This window comes from Maylandia zebra, linkage group LG15 (genome assembly GCF_041146795.1).
Source record: "Maylandia zebra isolate NMK-2024a linkage group LG15, Mzebra_GT3a, whole genome shotgun sequence".
In the NCBI taxonomy this organism is placed as follows: domain Eukaryota; kingdom Metazoa; phylum Chordata; class Actinopteri; order Cichliformes; family Cichlidae; genus Maylandia; species Maylandia zebra.
Window position 1 is genome coordinate 25926541 of NC_135181.1, and position 14128 is coordinate 25940668.

The 14128-nt window shown below is 44.6% G+C and overlaps 1 protein-coding gene across 6 annotated transcripts in view; it reads right to left on the reverse strand.

Moving 5' to 3' along the window:
- Positions 1-14128, reverse strand: part of nmbr (neuromedin B receptor) — a 97951-nt gene that overhangs the window by 73887 nt on the left and 9936 nt on the right. The window contains exon 2 of one of the 6 annotated variants that reach the window (XM_076874197.1): positions 2760-2922. The exons of 2 other annotated variants lie outside the window; for them this stretch is intronic. In XM_076874197.1, the coding sequence (XP_076730312.1) occupies positions 2760-2770 (11 nt within the window). In that variant the 5' untranslated portion in view covers positions 2771-2922. Of the gene's footprint in view, positions 1-2759; positions 2923-10672; positions 10772-13179; positions 14103-14128 lie in introns of those variants that run through there. 3 more of the 6 variants (XM_004561091.5, XR_002721176.2, XR_002721177.2) reach the window with 3 other exon arrangements.

Here is a 14128-nt window from a genome sequence, read left to right on the forward strand (position 1 = left end):
GAGGTCTGCTGAGGAGGAAATTTTAGTTTTACATTTTAAATTAAAATTTTATTTACATTTTCTTTTTTTTCCTTTTTTTTGGGGGGGGGGAGTATTTTTTGGGTGAAATGGCTGGAAGAAAAAGATTTCTCTTGCAAGCTGAAGATCACTTTAATCACTTCTTAAATACTCCACTTCAGCAGCATTTTGCTCTCCTGAGACCTTTTACCCTTCAGAATAAGTTACGTGATACTGTTGACCCACTTCATCAGATGATTTTATGATCACGTCACAAATCAGATCAGCAGATTTTCTCTTGTTGTTTTTTAATTCCACTTTTCAGGACTCCTGCTGCCGGTGCTTCGGTGGCAGGCGGTTGAAAGAAAAATCAAATCCACAAACAAAGGGTGAAAGAAATACTTTCTTCCTCTTCAGCTTAGCTTTGATTTCTTTCCCTGCCAATCCTTGATCACACAAACCCATCCTCCTGGGCTGCAGGGGCTGCTCTCTGTTATCAGGAGGCTATGACATTTGATTCCTGACTTCTGCATTTGCTGCTCCTTATTTTCAGCTCAGAGTCACACGCTCACCAAGAAACACAGACCATCATCTTCTGTCTACACACAAAAACGAAAGCTTGTTTATTGATGGCGCCTCTATGTAAGGGCTGCACAGCATCTAATAAAGGATTCTTTGGAATCCAGAATTCCTCCTGGAATCAAACTGGAAAACTGCACCATGGTTAGTTTTCAAGCAGCTTTCTTAATATTTTCATAGATGAGCTTTTTCTCGTGCTGTAATTATCACTGCATCATTACTGGAGCCAAACCTCGTGACACAGTCCTCATTTGCCCCTCAGTGCTGAATCAGGCTGATGTTGTTACACGTTAATTAGTCCCATCATGGTTTAAGTACTGAGTTTAAGTTACAGGACCACCAAAGAGAGACTGCAAAAGCTTGCTAGGAATTCCTGGAGGGAGGAAACGGTGCCCTAGCACCCCATTCCCCCCCCCCCCCAGTGTTCACTGTTTAGAAAGGGGCGGGGTAGTTTTTACCATTACATTCAGCATTAGATTCAATGGCTATGGGAGTTCATTGTTTCTGCTCACAGATGGATTTCCTCTGAGGTTCAGTTTCTTATATAAAACTTCATAAATGCATGAAATCCAGCTCCCTGTGTGCATTTGAAAACACAGCTAAACATCAAGTCTAATATTCTGTCATGGCTGTCCTGCTGAAGGTCAGCGATCTCTCCATTTTTTATGAGGGTCAGACCTGAAAAAAACTTTTTTTTTCCCACTCAGAGGATTTCTAGTTCCAACGTTATGGAATTTGCTTGTGTACATGACAAAAAATGAGGAGGCTGACCTGCCAGGTGAACACCTGTGAACTATTATGCATGCACACTGCATTTCCAGCTGACACATGGTATAGTTTCTCCAAAATCCACCACAGAACTTCACATTTATGTGCTAAAGGGGGGGGACCCTGAGAGCTCTGTAAACCAGTCAGATGTCAAAGACGTTCCTGCAGGAGTGCATGGACGTTTGGTAGGGTTGGATGTACACAGAGCTCTGTGGATGGCTGCTCGGTGAAGCCTTGACATTTCTTCAATCGTCCATGCTAAATGAAAGGTTGCCTGATAATGAGGACCTAAAACCAGCAAAGGTTTCTGCCTCTGAGTGTTGGCAACAGACAGGCTGAGGGAAAAAAAACAACTAGTTTTTAATGTGTTCTCACATACTGCGATGTTCAGAGCTTTACAGCCTCTGACCAGCTTTCTGTTGAAGAGTTTGGGCCCCCGGCACCGATCGCCTCATAGGTTTGAGGATTGAAGGGGGTACTTCTGTGCATCATCTTGACGGGAAACGATCTAGGCTCCAATAGCCACTCCAATCACCATGCTAATTATGCATTAGGCTTGTTATCCTCTTCAAGGACCTTCAGGCGAGTTAGGAGCCATTATGAGCTCGTTAGTGGCCTTTAGGCTCGTTAGGGGCTCATTAGAGGCCATCAGGGTCAGACACACAGCTGGATCGCTACTCGCAGCTGTGCGATCAGGAAATGAGTTTCCAGTTAACATGCTGATATCATGGTGTTTCAGAGGGACGACGACCGCGTCTGCTGGTAAATAAACGGGAACAGGAGCCCCTGCAGGGCTTCTGATTACAGAGGCTTCCTTTCACGTCATCGAAGGAAATTATTCATTCATTTAGTCCAAGTCACCTTCAGTTGTTTCAACAGTTTTTTAAAGAGAATATCCAAAACAGAGCGATCTGTGGTCAGTGAGATGATCACCACATTCTCCAAACCTAAACTAAACCATTTTTGTACCCACGCGTTTTAGGAAATTATTAATCACATCAGAAAACACCCATACTGCATGACAACCATTTCTAGGACCTAAAATATTCATAGATTTCATATAAAATCTGCCGTCTGCTTCACTCTGTCCCTATAGGCAAATTCTACACAAATGGACCTCATAGAGCTTATTATTGGACAGATGGATGGATGGATGGATGGATGGATGGATGGATGGATGGATGGATGGATGGATGGATTGATTATTATTATTGGACCACATTATTTATGCCATTACTTTTAGATTTAAAGTGCAGTAACTGGAGTCTGTGTATAGCCAAATTATAGATTTTACTTATTTTATCACCATTATTGCTTCTATATTTAGGTTGAATTAAAAAAAACGTGATAAGTTCGTTAAGTAGTTAAGCAGTCCCTCTAAAGTGTACAATGCTGGTGTGATAGATGGTACAAACCCATAAACCATAGTAGGATGAAGGTACAATCAGGTAGTTGCATCTTTGGGTCTGCTGAGGTCATCATCAAACAACGAGTGGATGTCCACGTGCCTATCAGTTTTTTGCAGCTACACAGACTTGTCCAGAGAGCAGCTCTGCTCCTCAGGTGAACTGTCTGCATCTACAACAGAGTATAATCACCATTCAGTGCCTCAGTCACGAAGGCCTACAGAAAGTCTGGCAGTTATAGCAATCTGTTAGGGATGGCAGCAGTCACAGGGAGGCTTCCAGTGTAGCAGTGCATGCCTCTTTGCAACCAGTTTCATACAACGACTGCAGGATAGTCAGGCAAACACGCGTCTTTCCATTACAGTCGATGGTTGGAGACAGATAGGTCTCCTTGCCTGTGTGACTGAGGCCTGTGATACTCAATGAACAGTGCAACAAGATCTCAGTCTTCCTTGACTCGTGCATATTTGGCCTCCTGCACGCTTCTGTAGACATCTGTAGATATCCTGCAGATATCGGGAACAGCTGTGTGGATAGCTTCAGGTACCTTTGGGAAAGCATGAGCACAGCTTCAGAAACATTTACCAAAGTTTACACAGAAAAAAACAGAGGCTGAAGCAAGGTGTTGGAAATCCTTTTCTTTCCTTTTGATTATTAATGTTGGATGGATCCACAAAACATGCAAACACCAAAGTCAACAGATAAACAGAGAGTGAAGACAGACCTCCTCCGACAGCCTGATGCTGTATTAATGTACATCTGCTCCTGTTTCCTTTCTTCTTCTGAGTTTGCATGCAAAGGTCAAATGGATTTAAAGAGGATTCCAGCTGCATTACCATTCTGCAGACTTGATCTGGTCCCATGCATTTCACATAAAGTACTGACCTTTACCTTGACTGTACAAGACAAGCACACACAGACACGCATGTACTCGAGATCCGTGACCTTCAATCAGAGCAGAAGTATTTCTGTTTGTGCTTCAGTTTCTGCTGTTGGCTCGGGTCTTTAAAAGCATCACATATGCACACACAGCGTGATCAGACCAAATGCATAGCAGTTAAAACACAGGTTGCTGAAACTGCAAGTCAAGCTCATGATGCTGATGAAGAGCACAGAAATATTTTCCTAGATTTCCCTGAGAGACTAGTTTACCATTAAAGCTTTTTAAATGACTTGTGATGCACCTCATTTCAGTGGGACTGGAATGATGGATGCATCACAGGGTGAACCAGAAGACTATGGCTCACCTCATGCAGTTTGTTTTCTTCCTTCCATGTTTCTCTTTTCATCTATTGGTTATGTTTGGGAGAACATGGTGATTTGATTTAAATTATTTAACACCACCCTGCATGTTTAAGTGTCAGACCAATTGCATTATATGCATAAACCTAAGATCCTGAAAACACCCCTGCAAAGATCAGTCATGCTTGGTTAAAGAGGCACTAACTGTCTGTGAATGAGGGCCTGAACGTGCTTACTGTCGACCTCGATGCTGCTTTTGTGTATCTAAATCTATCATTAGTTAAGTGGCAGTAAATCAGCCGAGGCTGATAGAAAAAGTTCTAACGGTGATGCTAGAGCAAAAGCAAGTCACAGTTCTGCAGAACTGTGACACCGCCTCACGGCTTCGAATGAAACTTTTTAATGTCTCAGAGTAAATTTTGGACACTAAAAGCAAAGAAAGTGGTGAAAAATAAAAGTGCTGTGCAGAATATTAGGATGCTGATGTAAAACTAACCATCTGTTCTGAGCTCACAGTGAATAATTAAAACCAGAATAAGTTGTAAGTAGCAGCATATTTGAGCTGAAAGTTGACTTCATTCATCTGTTCAAGTGGCAATTTATGATCCCAGTTTGGACTGACGGCCACTTCTAAAGCAAACGCTGGTGTTTCCCTCTGTTCACTTTCACTTTCTCTCTGACTCACTCAGCGCTCAGCGCTGCCTTCATCTCATCAAGTGAAATGTAAGCTGGATTAAAAAGAATCCACTTTTTCACATACAGATGGCCTCGTGTGCACGGCTCGCAGAGTGTGACGTATGACACAGCATCAATTCATACATTTCCCACACTTTCCATTAACATTTAACCACCAAGCACATGATCGATTCATAACCTGTTTAACATACCTCAAAACCAAATGAAGATCCAGCAGGTGCGATGCCCGGACTCAAACCTGTCACCCGCACAGAGTGAGATTTTAGACAGAGGTGTGGGTCATAAAACAATTATTTCATAAGAGCCCCTGCAGTGTCACAGTATATGTAGCAGGTTATCACATTAGTGAGAGCACTCTGTCACTCCCAGCTCATCATTTTTTACTGTGTCACATCCAATCAAAAACGACCAAACAACAGGTTTTTGGCGGCTAAAACTAAAGTGAGGTCCAACGGTGAGAGTCTACAGCCGTCTGTGAGACAAGGTGGAGGCCCTGTCATGGTTTCAGCTGCATGTCAGTCAGTGGTGTTGGAGCTCTTTGATAAACTGATGAATCATGAACACATGAAAAGTACCATCAGATTTGAATCCACTATGCAGTAACATGTGAAAAGCATCTGATTGGTTGTGTTTCCATGTTTCAATAATTGCTGCGCCTGTTTCTGTTTTTCTTGCAAAATATAAAGAAATCATGGTGGTTCAAGACTTTTGCACAGTACTGTACCCCCCAAAAATGGACTTGAAAGGTCTGTAAAATGAGCACCTTGGCGAGGTGCAGTGTGATTAAAAAGGTGATAGGTGTGAATGAGAATTGATAAACTCTCACAGGTCCCAAATGAAACAACAAGTACGAGTTTGTCCACTAGACGAACTCTGATCAGCAGAGTGATGACCACTGCAAGACTGATGAACGTCATTCAATATCAAAAGCCTTTTATCAGTCTGCCAGTTCTCAGACAACTGGAAATGTGGGTTTACTGGATTTTAGAGGAGTTCACGTGCCAAGCTCTACAGAGCAAGATCCTGCTTGTTGTATCGATCTAAGACTACATTTTAACTTTATTCGCACTTATCTGAAAATCCAAGCTTCTCTCATACCTGCCTGCGGTCCAGCTCATACACTTTATTGGATGTTACGCTGCTTTATGTGGTTTATAAATGTCGTGGGCAAATTGAATTTCACTTCAGAAGCCCATTAGTCCCTGTTGCGCCCGCAGGGAGATGTGGCTGTCAGCTTTGGTTTACGTCCCCAAACGCATCGTGGTTCTGGCGTTTTCTTGTTTGTTTCCAGACGGAGCTGACCTTGGATTCAAAGCACAGATAACTCTCTGCTTTATCTCATCACGGCGGGTTGAAGTGAGTCAGAGGGCAGAAGATTTCACAGAGAATTAGGCCGTTAGGAGATAATTAAAGGAGTGTTTCATGCATCATCAGATTGGTTTCTCTGCGTTGTTCAGGCTCGGAGTGATCGCTGGGCAGGAGTAATGAGATGACGAGCGGAAAGGAAATAACATGTTTCACGGTGAAAGGAAGCAGTGTTGGAGCCTGCATACACACACACACACACATGCACACACACACATATACGTCGCTGAGAGCATAAATTAAAAAGTTGTTCTCCTCTGAAGCGCAGGGACAGCAGCCGCATAGCTCCACCCGTCAGAGGACAGCCACGACAGGATTTACAGGGAGAGGAGGTGGTGTAGTAGCTACTGCTGAAGTATTTATCGATGAAAATGGAAATGCTTTTGAGAACTTCAGAAGGCCAGCTCTGTTTGCTCAGCTGTTTGCATTTGTCTAATATCTCATCACACTGCAGCGCTGCTGACAGCCGGGCTTTAAAGCAACTCATCATGACACACATTAAAGCTGCCATCCCTGCAAACCTCGATCTATAGTTTGCATACAGGGCAAACAGGTCGACAGAGGATGCCATAATAACAGCTCTTCACTCAACCCTCACACATCTAGACAGTAGTAACACCTATGTGAGAATGCTATTTGTGGATTTCAGCTCTGCCTTCAATACAGTTCAATCCCACAAACTGGTTAATAAACTAAGCAACAGACCCCAGAATGGGAGCGCACACCTCCTCCACCCTCACTCTGCACGTAGGTGTCCCACAGGGGTGTGTCCTCAGTCCCCTCTTATACGCACTTTTCACCCATGAGTGTTTGACAACAACAATGAATCAGCCTACAGAGAGGAGGTTCAGCATCTGAAGCAATGGTGTGAAAACAACAACCTGCATCTGAATACAGCCAAGACCAAGGACTTCAGAAGAACAAAGCGATCTGAGCACTCTAGAAAACTTTAAGTTCCTCGGAGTCCACATCTCGGCCGACGTTACCTGGTCCACAAACATTTCCCACCAGGTAGGGACAGCACAACAAAGGCTGTACTTTCTCAGGAAACTGCGTCAGGCCCAGTTACCCCAGAGACTGCTAGTAAACTTCTACCACTCCACCATCGAGAGCCTTCTGACTTACTGTTGCACCACACTCTGGTTCAACTGCCCTACCTCCACCCTCAACTGCCCTACCTCCACCCTCAACTGCACTGCCAACACACATGGACATTACACTTTATTTATAAACTGTATTTCTATGTATACTTTAATGCAACCAACATCCCTACCTCTTTAAACTGTATTTATTATAGTTGCAACAGCACCCCCCTCCCCCCCGCCTCAATGTGCAATATCACCCCCCACACACACACTCGATGTGCAATATCACTGATCACACTGCACCTCACAGTGCACCTGCTCCTCGAATGGCATGTATGTGTGTGTGTAAGCGTGTATGTGGAAATATGTGTGTGTACGTATGTACGCATGCATATATGTATGTATGTGCGTGTATGTATGCATGGGCGTATCCGTATGTATTCAGGTGTATGTATAACTTGTACATATCTTTCTTGTGTAAATGTAAATTTGCCTGTGTTATTGTGTAAATACTTATGCGACTGTGTACTTCAGACACATGGAGAGATGCCAAACTGCCTTTCATTGTTTTTGTAACAATGACAATAAAGAGCTATTCTTCTTCTTCTTCTCTTAAAAGCAGTGCTCCTGCTTATGTGACAGCAGATTTTTACGTTTATTTTATGGAATCCAAGTAAACTGTAGCTCTCAGCAGATTTTCCAGTTTAGATCTCAAGAGCCTGTTTTCATTCCTGTGGCATGAGTTTGTCCAAACCTTCAGTACCTGATCACCATTCACTCCCGGCTCTTCCAGTGAGCCAAAGAGTGTTTGACCCCAAACCATAATCTGTTCCTGCAGCTGACCCAGTTTTCCCAACACAAAGCAAACACACTGTCATAATCCTGGGACTCTGACCCAGCGTTTTCAGTTTACATTTTGAGTTCTTAAGTTATTCCTTGAAATACGGTAAGTAATAGGATTAACATTTGGTTGCCTTAAGTCTAGTCTAGTTATCCTTCACTTAGGTCTTCTTCGTTAGTCTGTCATGTTTCTTTTCTTCCAGCTTGTGTTATCATGCCTACATCGTTCCATGCTGTTTTTTGAAAGTCTGTGTCCTGTGTCAGTGTAGTCAGCTTTGCTTCCTTTGTCTCGTTATGTCAGATTAGCCTCAGCTGTTTCCCCATGTGTTTCCACTTCCCCTGATCACCTCCTGTGTGTATTTAGTCTGTGTGTTTTCAGTCATTTCTTGTCAGATTGTCTGCTTCGTTTCCAGGTCATGAATTCATGTGAAGTCCTTATGCTTCAGTTTTCTCATATCAGGTTCTAGGTCCATGTTCTTGTTTTGTTTTTTTTTATTTAGCTCACCCAGTTTAGTTTATTGTTAGTCTTGCCTTTGCCTTTTGCTTTGTACCTTTGTCCAGCCTACAATAAACGGCTTGTTTTGAGTTCCCATTAGTTCCCATTAAGTTTGTTTCTATGCTTTGGTTTGTCTGCACCTGGGTCCACTATTCGCACTCCACACAATTTGCCTCTGCACACTGTGACAGCCAACTCCAACACACCTGAACCCTAGCCTCCACCTGCCCTACCTCCACCCATGTAACACAGCCTTTATACGCTTCATTACCTACACCTGTTCACCTGCTCATTAGTGCAAATATCTAATCAGCCAATAGGATGGCAGCAAATCAGTATATTCTGGCACATACAGGTGACCTGTTCAGACCCAGCAGCAGAAAGAGGAAAAAAGAGGAACTGAAGTCTAAGGTTGGATGAGAATGGCCAGACTGCTGCGAGCTGATAGGAAGGAAGAGGGAACTCAAAAACACTTGTTAAGACCAACGTATGCAGAAGGGCATCTGTGAATGCACAACATGTCAGACGTCAAAGCGGCAGAAGACCACACCAGGTGTCACTGCTGTCACCTAAGAGCAGGAAACTGAACAACACAAGACCGGAGTAATGTTGGTCTGATGAGCCTCCATTTCTGCTGTCGTGATCGGAAGGTGGGGTCAGGTGTAAACAGTGTGGATCCATTCTGCCTTGGATCGGTCGTTCCGGCTGATGGTGGTGTGATGGAGTCACTGAGACTTTTACAGCTGAGCATCATTTAAACACCACCGCCCGCCTGAGTGTTGTCAGTCACCACGCCCCTCCCTGTATGACCACAGTGATGGCTGCTTCCTGCAGGATAACACATCGTGTTGCAGATCATCTCAAACGGGTTTCCTGAACACGGAGATGAGTTCGCGGCACTCTGGTGTTCTCCACACTCACCGATCTCAGTCCAGCAGTAATGTTGCTGCTGCTCCTGATGGTCCTGATGCAAACCATTCCATGACTCCACCTGCAGGACGGATGAAGCTGGTGGGTTGTGTTGTTAACCTGTTAACTAAACCCACACTTACAGCTTGTGCTTGAACCCACAATACTTCCAAACATCTCAGCGTGAAGCCTGACATCTTACATGAAATCGCTCCACATGACAGACGCTGTGTGCTCTGGCTCTATGTCGTGTTGTTACCTGATTAAAATTTAATGCGGCACAATGCACTTAACCTTTGCTGGTTAAATTTTTATGAATGGCGAACATAAGAAATGTTCAACGTGGTGTAAATGTGCATTATGTCGAGTGGGAATATGTGTGGGAATAAACCCACACTCTGGCTGTTTCTGATGACCTCGATCTCATTTCCTTCTACGCTCTCTCTCACCTCATCTTTCCACCACATTCAGCTTTTTAACCAGACTTTTCTGATTCCTTCTTGTCAGCTGCTGCTCATCCCTGTCTCTCCTCCTTCTTATAAATCACACTAAACATGTACAACCCACACACACCTGTGCATAGACCTGAATAACAGGCTGGGCTCGGACCTTAAACGTGTCAGTGGTCATTCATATTTAATGTCCAGAATGAACCACTGTGAGGGGCAGAGCTGTTTCTGTGTGTGTGGATCCTCACTGCTGTAAGCTTCACTGTGATCTGAGCCAGCTCTGCCAGCAGCTGAAGACTGCCCAAACATCCCAGAGTCCTTATCGTATAGCAAACCATCAAGAATACACAAAAACGTATAGCCCAGCTGAGTCTGAAGGTACTGGCTGATTTAATAATAATAATGGATTGCATTTGTTAGCACTTTTCAAGACCCTGAAAGCACTTTACATTATAATTCCACCATTCATTCACACACTGGTGGAGGCAAGCTACAGTTGTGGCCACAGCTGCCCTGGGGCAGACTGACAGAAGCGAGGCTGCCATGTCGCACCATCGGCCCCTCTGGTCAACACCAGTAGGTGAAGCGTCTTACCCAAGGACACAACGACCAAGACAGACAGACAGAGATGAGGATCGAACCAGCAACCTTCCAATGACAAAATGAGCTTCCCAACCCCCTGAACCACGATTGCCCACGAAAGTCAAATATGTCAACCAAAAGATTTCCTTCACATTTGTTATGTGTGGTTATTTATGAGAAAATTTATTAATCCAGTTTAAGGTCAGTGTTTTGGTCGTTGTAATGTTGGACCCAAGAAACATAAGCCGGAGCGAATATTACGACAGCAGAACTTTTATTTAATACTGTGGTTTTGTACTGGGACAGACACCGCTCTGTCTCACTGCTGTCACGTCCGCTCTCCTCCTCCGACTGTCACTGCCAACATATAAAGAGAGACAATCACTGACAGATCCCCAGCACACCTGTTCACCCCGCCCCTGCACCGCCCCGGGAGCTCACTGCGTCACCCCTCCTCTGCAGCTGGCCAGAGACCACACCCACGCCACAGTCGTGTCTCAAGCATTTTAGGAAACGTCAGCGTCATGGCTGAAGGATGTTTCAGCATCTCTTCTTTACTTTTTTACTGTCGCTTATCAGCAATTATAAATGTAGTGTCTGCAAACAGTTAATATCAGCCAATATCATCACTATTAATATATCAGTCACATCACGTTTTGCAGAGAGAAGGACCAAATGCAGACTCTCGGGCAGGCAAACAGGTTAACTTAAAGCAAGTCAGTAAATGAATTTTTAAAATATCCAAACAGTCAAACATAAAGTTCAAAAACTGTAAATTAACTGAAACCTTAAACTTGAAAATACATGAGGGCTGGAAACCAGGAGAACAGCCAGCGACTGTGTACACACAGAGGGCCAATCAGGGAAGTGGAGACTAGTGGAAAAACGAAACACAGCTGAACTGAATCACAGAAGACGAGCCGAAGCAAAACTAAAGTAAAACAGGAAGTGTGATAACTAAACAGGGAAAAATCAAGAATTAAACTCTAAGCATTAAACAAACTCGGATTCCTATAGGAAATTTAAACGACCCAACGAGAAGGCCCAAAAACTCAAAAACACTGGATGAACTGACAGCTAAGGCTCTCCCAGAAACGTCCACACTTCCTAAAAACAAGTCTGACTCAATTACAACAAACCCCACAGAGTCTGAGTCTGCTGGGTTAATTCCACAGAGGGAGTGAAGAAATGAAGGTGAAAAGAAATTAAAGGGGAAAGGAGCTCAGAGTGCAACAGTGGAGATGGAAACATGCAGAAAATGAATGAGTTCAAGAAAACACTGAATGATATGAAACTGATTCTGAGGCAGCCAAGTATTCATCTCATCATTATCTTGTAATAATATTAAATTAATATAAAGAAACATAAGTAACCACCAACATGTCTTCAGTCTGGTCCAGACTGCAGGTTTTAAACGCTGAAGCCGCATCAGTCATGAGCTGCCTGTAATGTCTGGAGAGAGACTTAACGTGGGGCGATGCCACATCTCCAACACGCCAAGGTCACGAGATGGAACTTGGAGAGAGAACCTGCTGCTCTGAGTCTGTGTCACATTCAGCTCTACAGTAAAACCACAATTACTGTGAGTTTTAAGGAGGAAGAGCACCGAATTATCAAAGATAACAAAACGTCTGGCCTTAAAAGTCAAACAGCAGTCACTGATTATTGATCCAGTCAGCCAAGCACACCCACCAAGCTTATCTGCAACACCTCAGAGTTTCTGAAAGTCTCAGTGAGAAACTCTGATGGTCTGATTTTAAACTGCTGACAGTGGTTTTCTGCACTTTGTCAAACAGTTTCATTTGCTGAGGGTGAAACTCATTAAAACTCATTAAAAGGTTAAGAGCGCCTCTTCCACGCCTCTCCGCTGCAGTCCTGCCAAGCTTTTTCTCATCCTCAGAGTTTCCTTCATTTCTCGGACATTATCTAACACTCATCAATGCTGTGCCACAAATCAGCTTAAAGCGGCTACATTCATGCACACAAGGCTCCAGAGGCTCTTTGTCTGCAGTTCCAGATAAATGGCACATTCACATGCAGTCATTTTACAGCAGTTTAATCTAATGACGTCTGCTCCCACAGAACATCATCGCTGAACATCGCAGGCTAATTAGATGACTCACTAATATTTTCCCACAATGAGAAAGTGTGCAATGCTTTTTCAGATTCATTCAGCTGCTGCACACTAATCAGGTTACATTGGAGAGCTGCACCTCATCCGTGCGATCACAGTCAGAGCACAGAGTCCTGCAGCAGCCGGCGGACCGATCCGCCCTAAAAGTGGAGATGACCGCGAGGCGATAGACGGCTGTCAGGGTTCTTACAGGGGTGTGAGGACATTGAAGCCAAAGTCTGAGAGAGCTCGCATGCTTTAAATCAATCAGCACATCTGGCAGTTTTCATCTCCTGTGAATCACATTTAAAAAGTTCAGTGTGTGGTTTTTCTGCCAGCTTCAACCGTGAGTGTGATGGATTCAACCTGACTGTGCGACCTTACCTCTGAAATATCGACCAAGCATGAAACAGAACATGTTTAATAACGTGCTACACCTTCCGCTCAGCCTGCTGGCGTTATATGCTCCGTAAAACTATCAGCTGTAACAGGTGCTTTCATTTTAACCTCCTCATTTTTCATTTGACACTAAAAACTGCTTCAAATTTGAATCATTGAGTTTAACAGTTTCACGCAGTGCCGTGAAGGACCAGAGTGGCACTGCTGGTGTCACACTGTAGCTCTGTGATTTTGGCCCCCGTGATTCTCCTACCTGTCAGCGCTGAGCGCAGTGAGCGTGAACACCGACACCCCGACCGAGGTGAGCTGGATGACGGGGATGAGTTTGCACGCCGCCTCTCCGAACACCCACTCCTCGGAGAAGTAGCGGAAGGCGTCCACGGGCACGCAGGTGACCAGCAGCAGCAGGTCTCCCGCCGCCAGGCTGGAGATGAAGATGTTGGGCACGCTCCTCATGGCGCTGTTCGTGATGAAGATCTTCACCAGCGTGATGTTGCCCAGCAGACCCACGACGATGATCAGAATATACACGGAGGTCATCACGCAGCGCACCACGAAGTGTACGGTCTCCGCGCCGTCCGCGGACGACCACGGGCCGGGTACCTCCGTGGAGTTGGGGCTCAGAGCCTCCGCGGGAAGGTTCGAGAGGAACTCGTCATCCATGAGTGCGCACGGAGGAGCACTCCACGCCAGGATCGACCGCTTTTGCGCAAAGGGAAGCTCGCGCGTAAAGCCGCAGAGACAGCAGGGGTGTGTGTGACGGTGTTGGGGTGTGTGGGCGTAGGGGGGTCCACACCGGCACCAACGACCAGAGAGACGGAAAAGTTTTCCAATAGCTGCTCCTCCGAGAAGCTTCTGAAGGCAGAGAGGAAGCTGACGCGCGTAAAGAGGGGGGAGGCACCGCTGTCTCTCCCCCCCCCCTCTCACACCCGCAGTCGGGGGGCGAAAGTTTGAGGTGAGACCCGGGCTCATGTTTTAATCTTCCATTATCATTTTAGCGGGTTTTTTACGTTTGAAAATTTTCCCCCCAAGGATTTCTTCCTGAAAATTTGAGATTGATCTTTTTATTTCTATTAAGTTGATCTGGAATTTAAATGAAATCCATGAGTGCAGACAGCCTCAGATTTCACTCAAACGGAATCATTTTAATATTTTAGTTTTTAAGCCTGTTTTTAATTCACCTCAGTAAAAATATTCCTTCA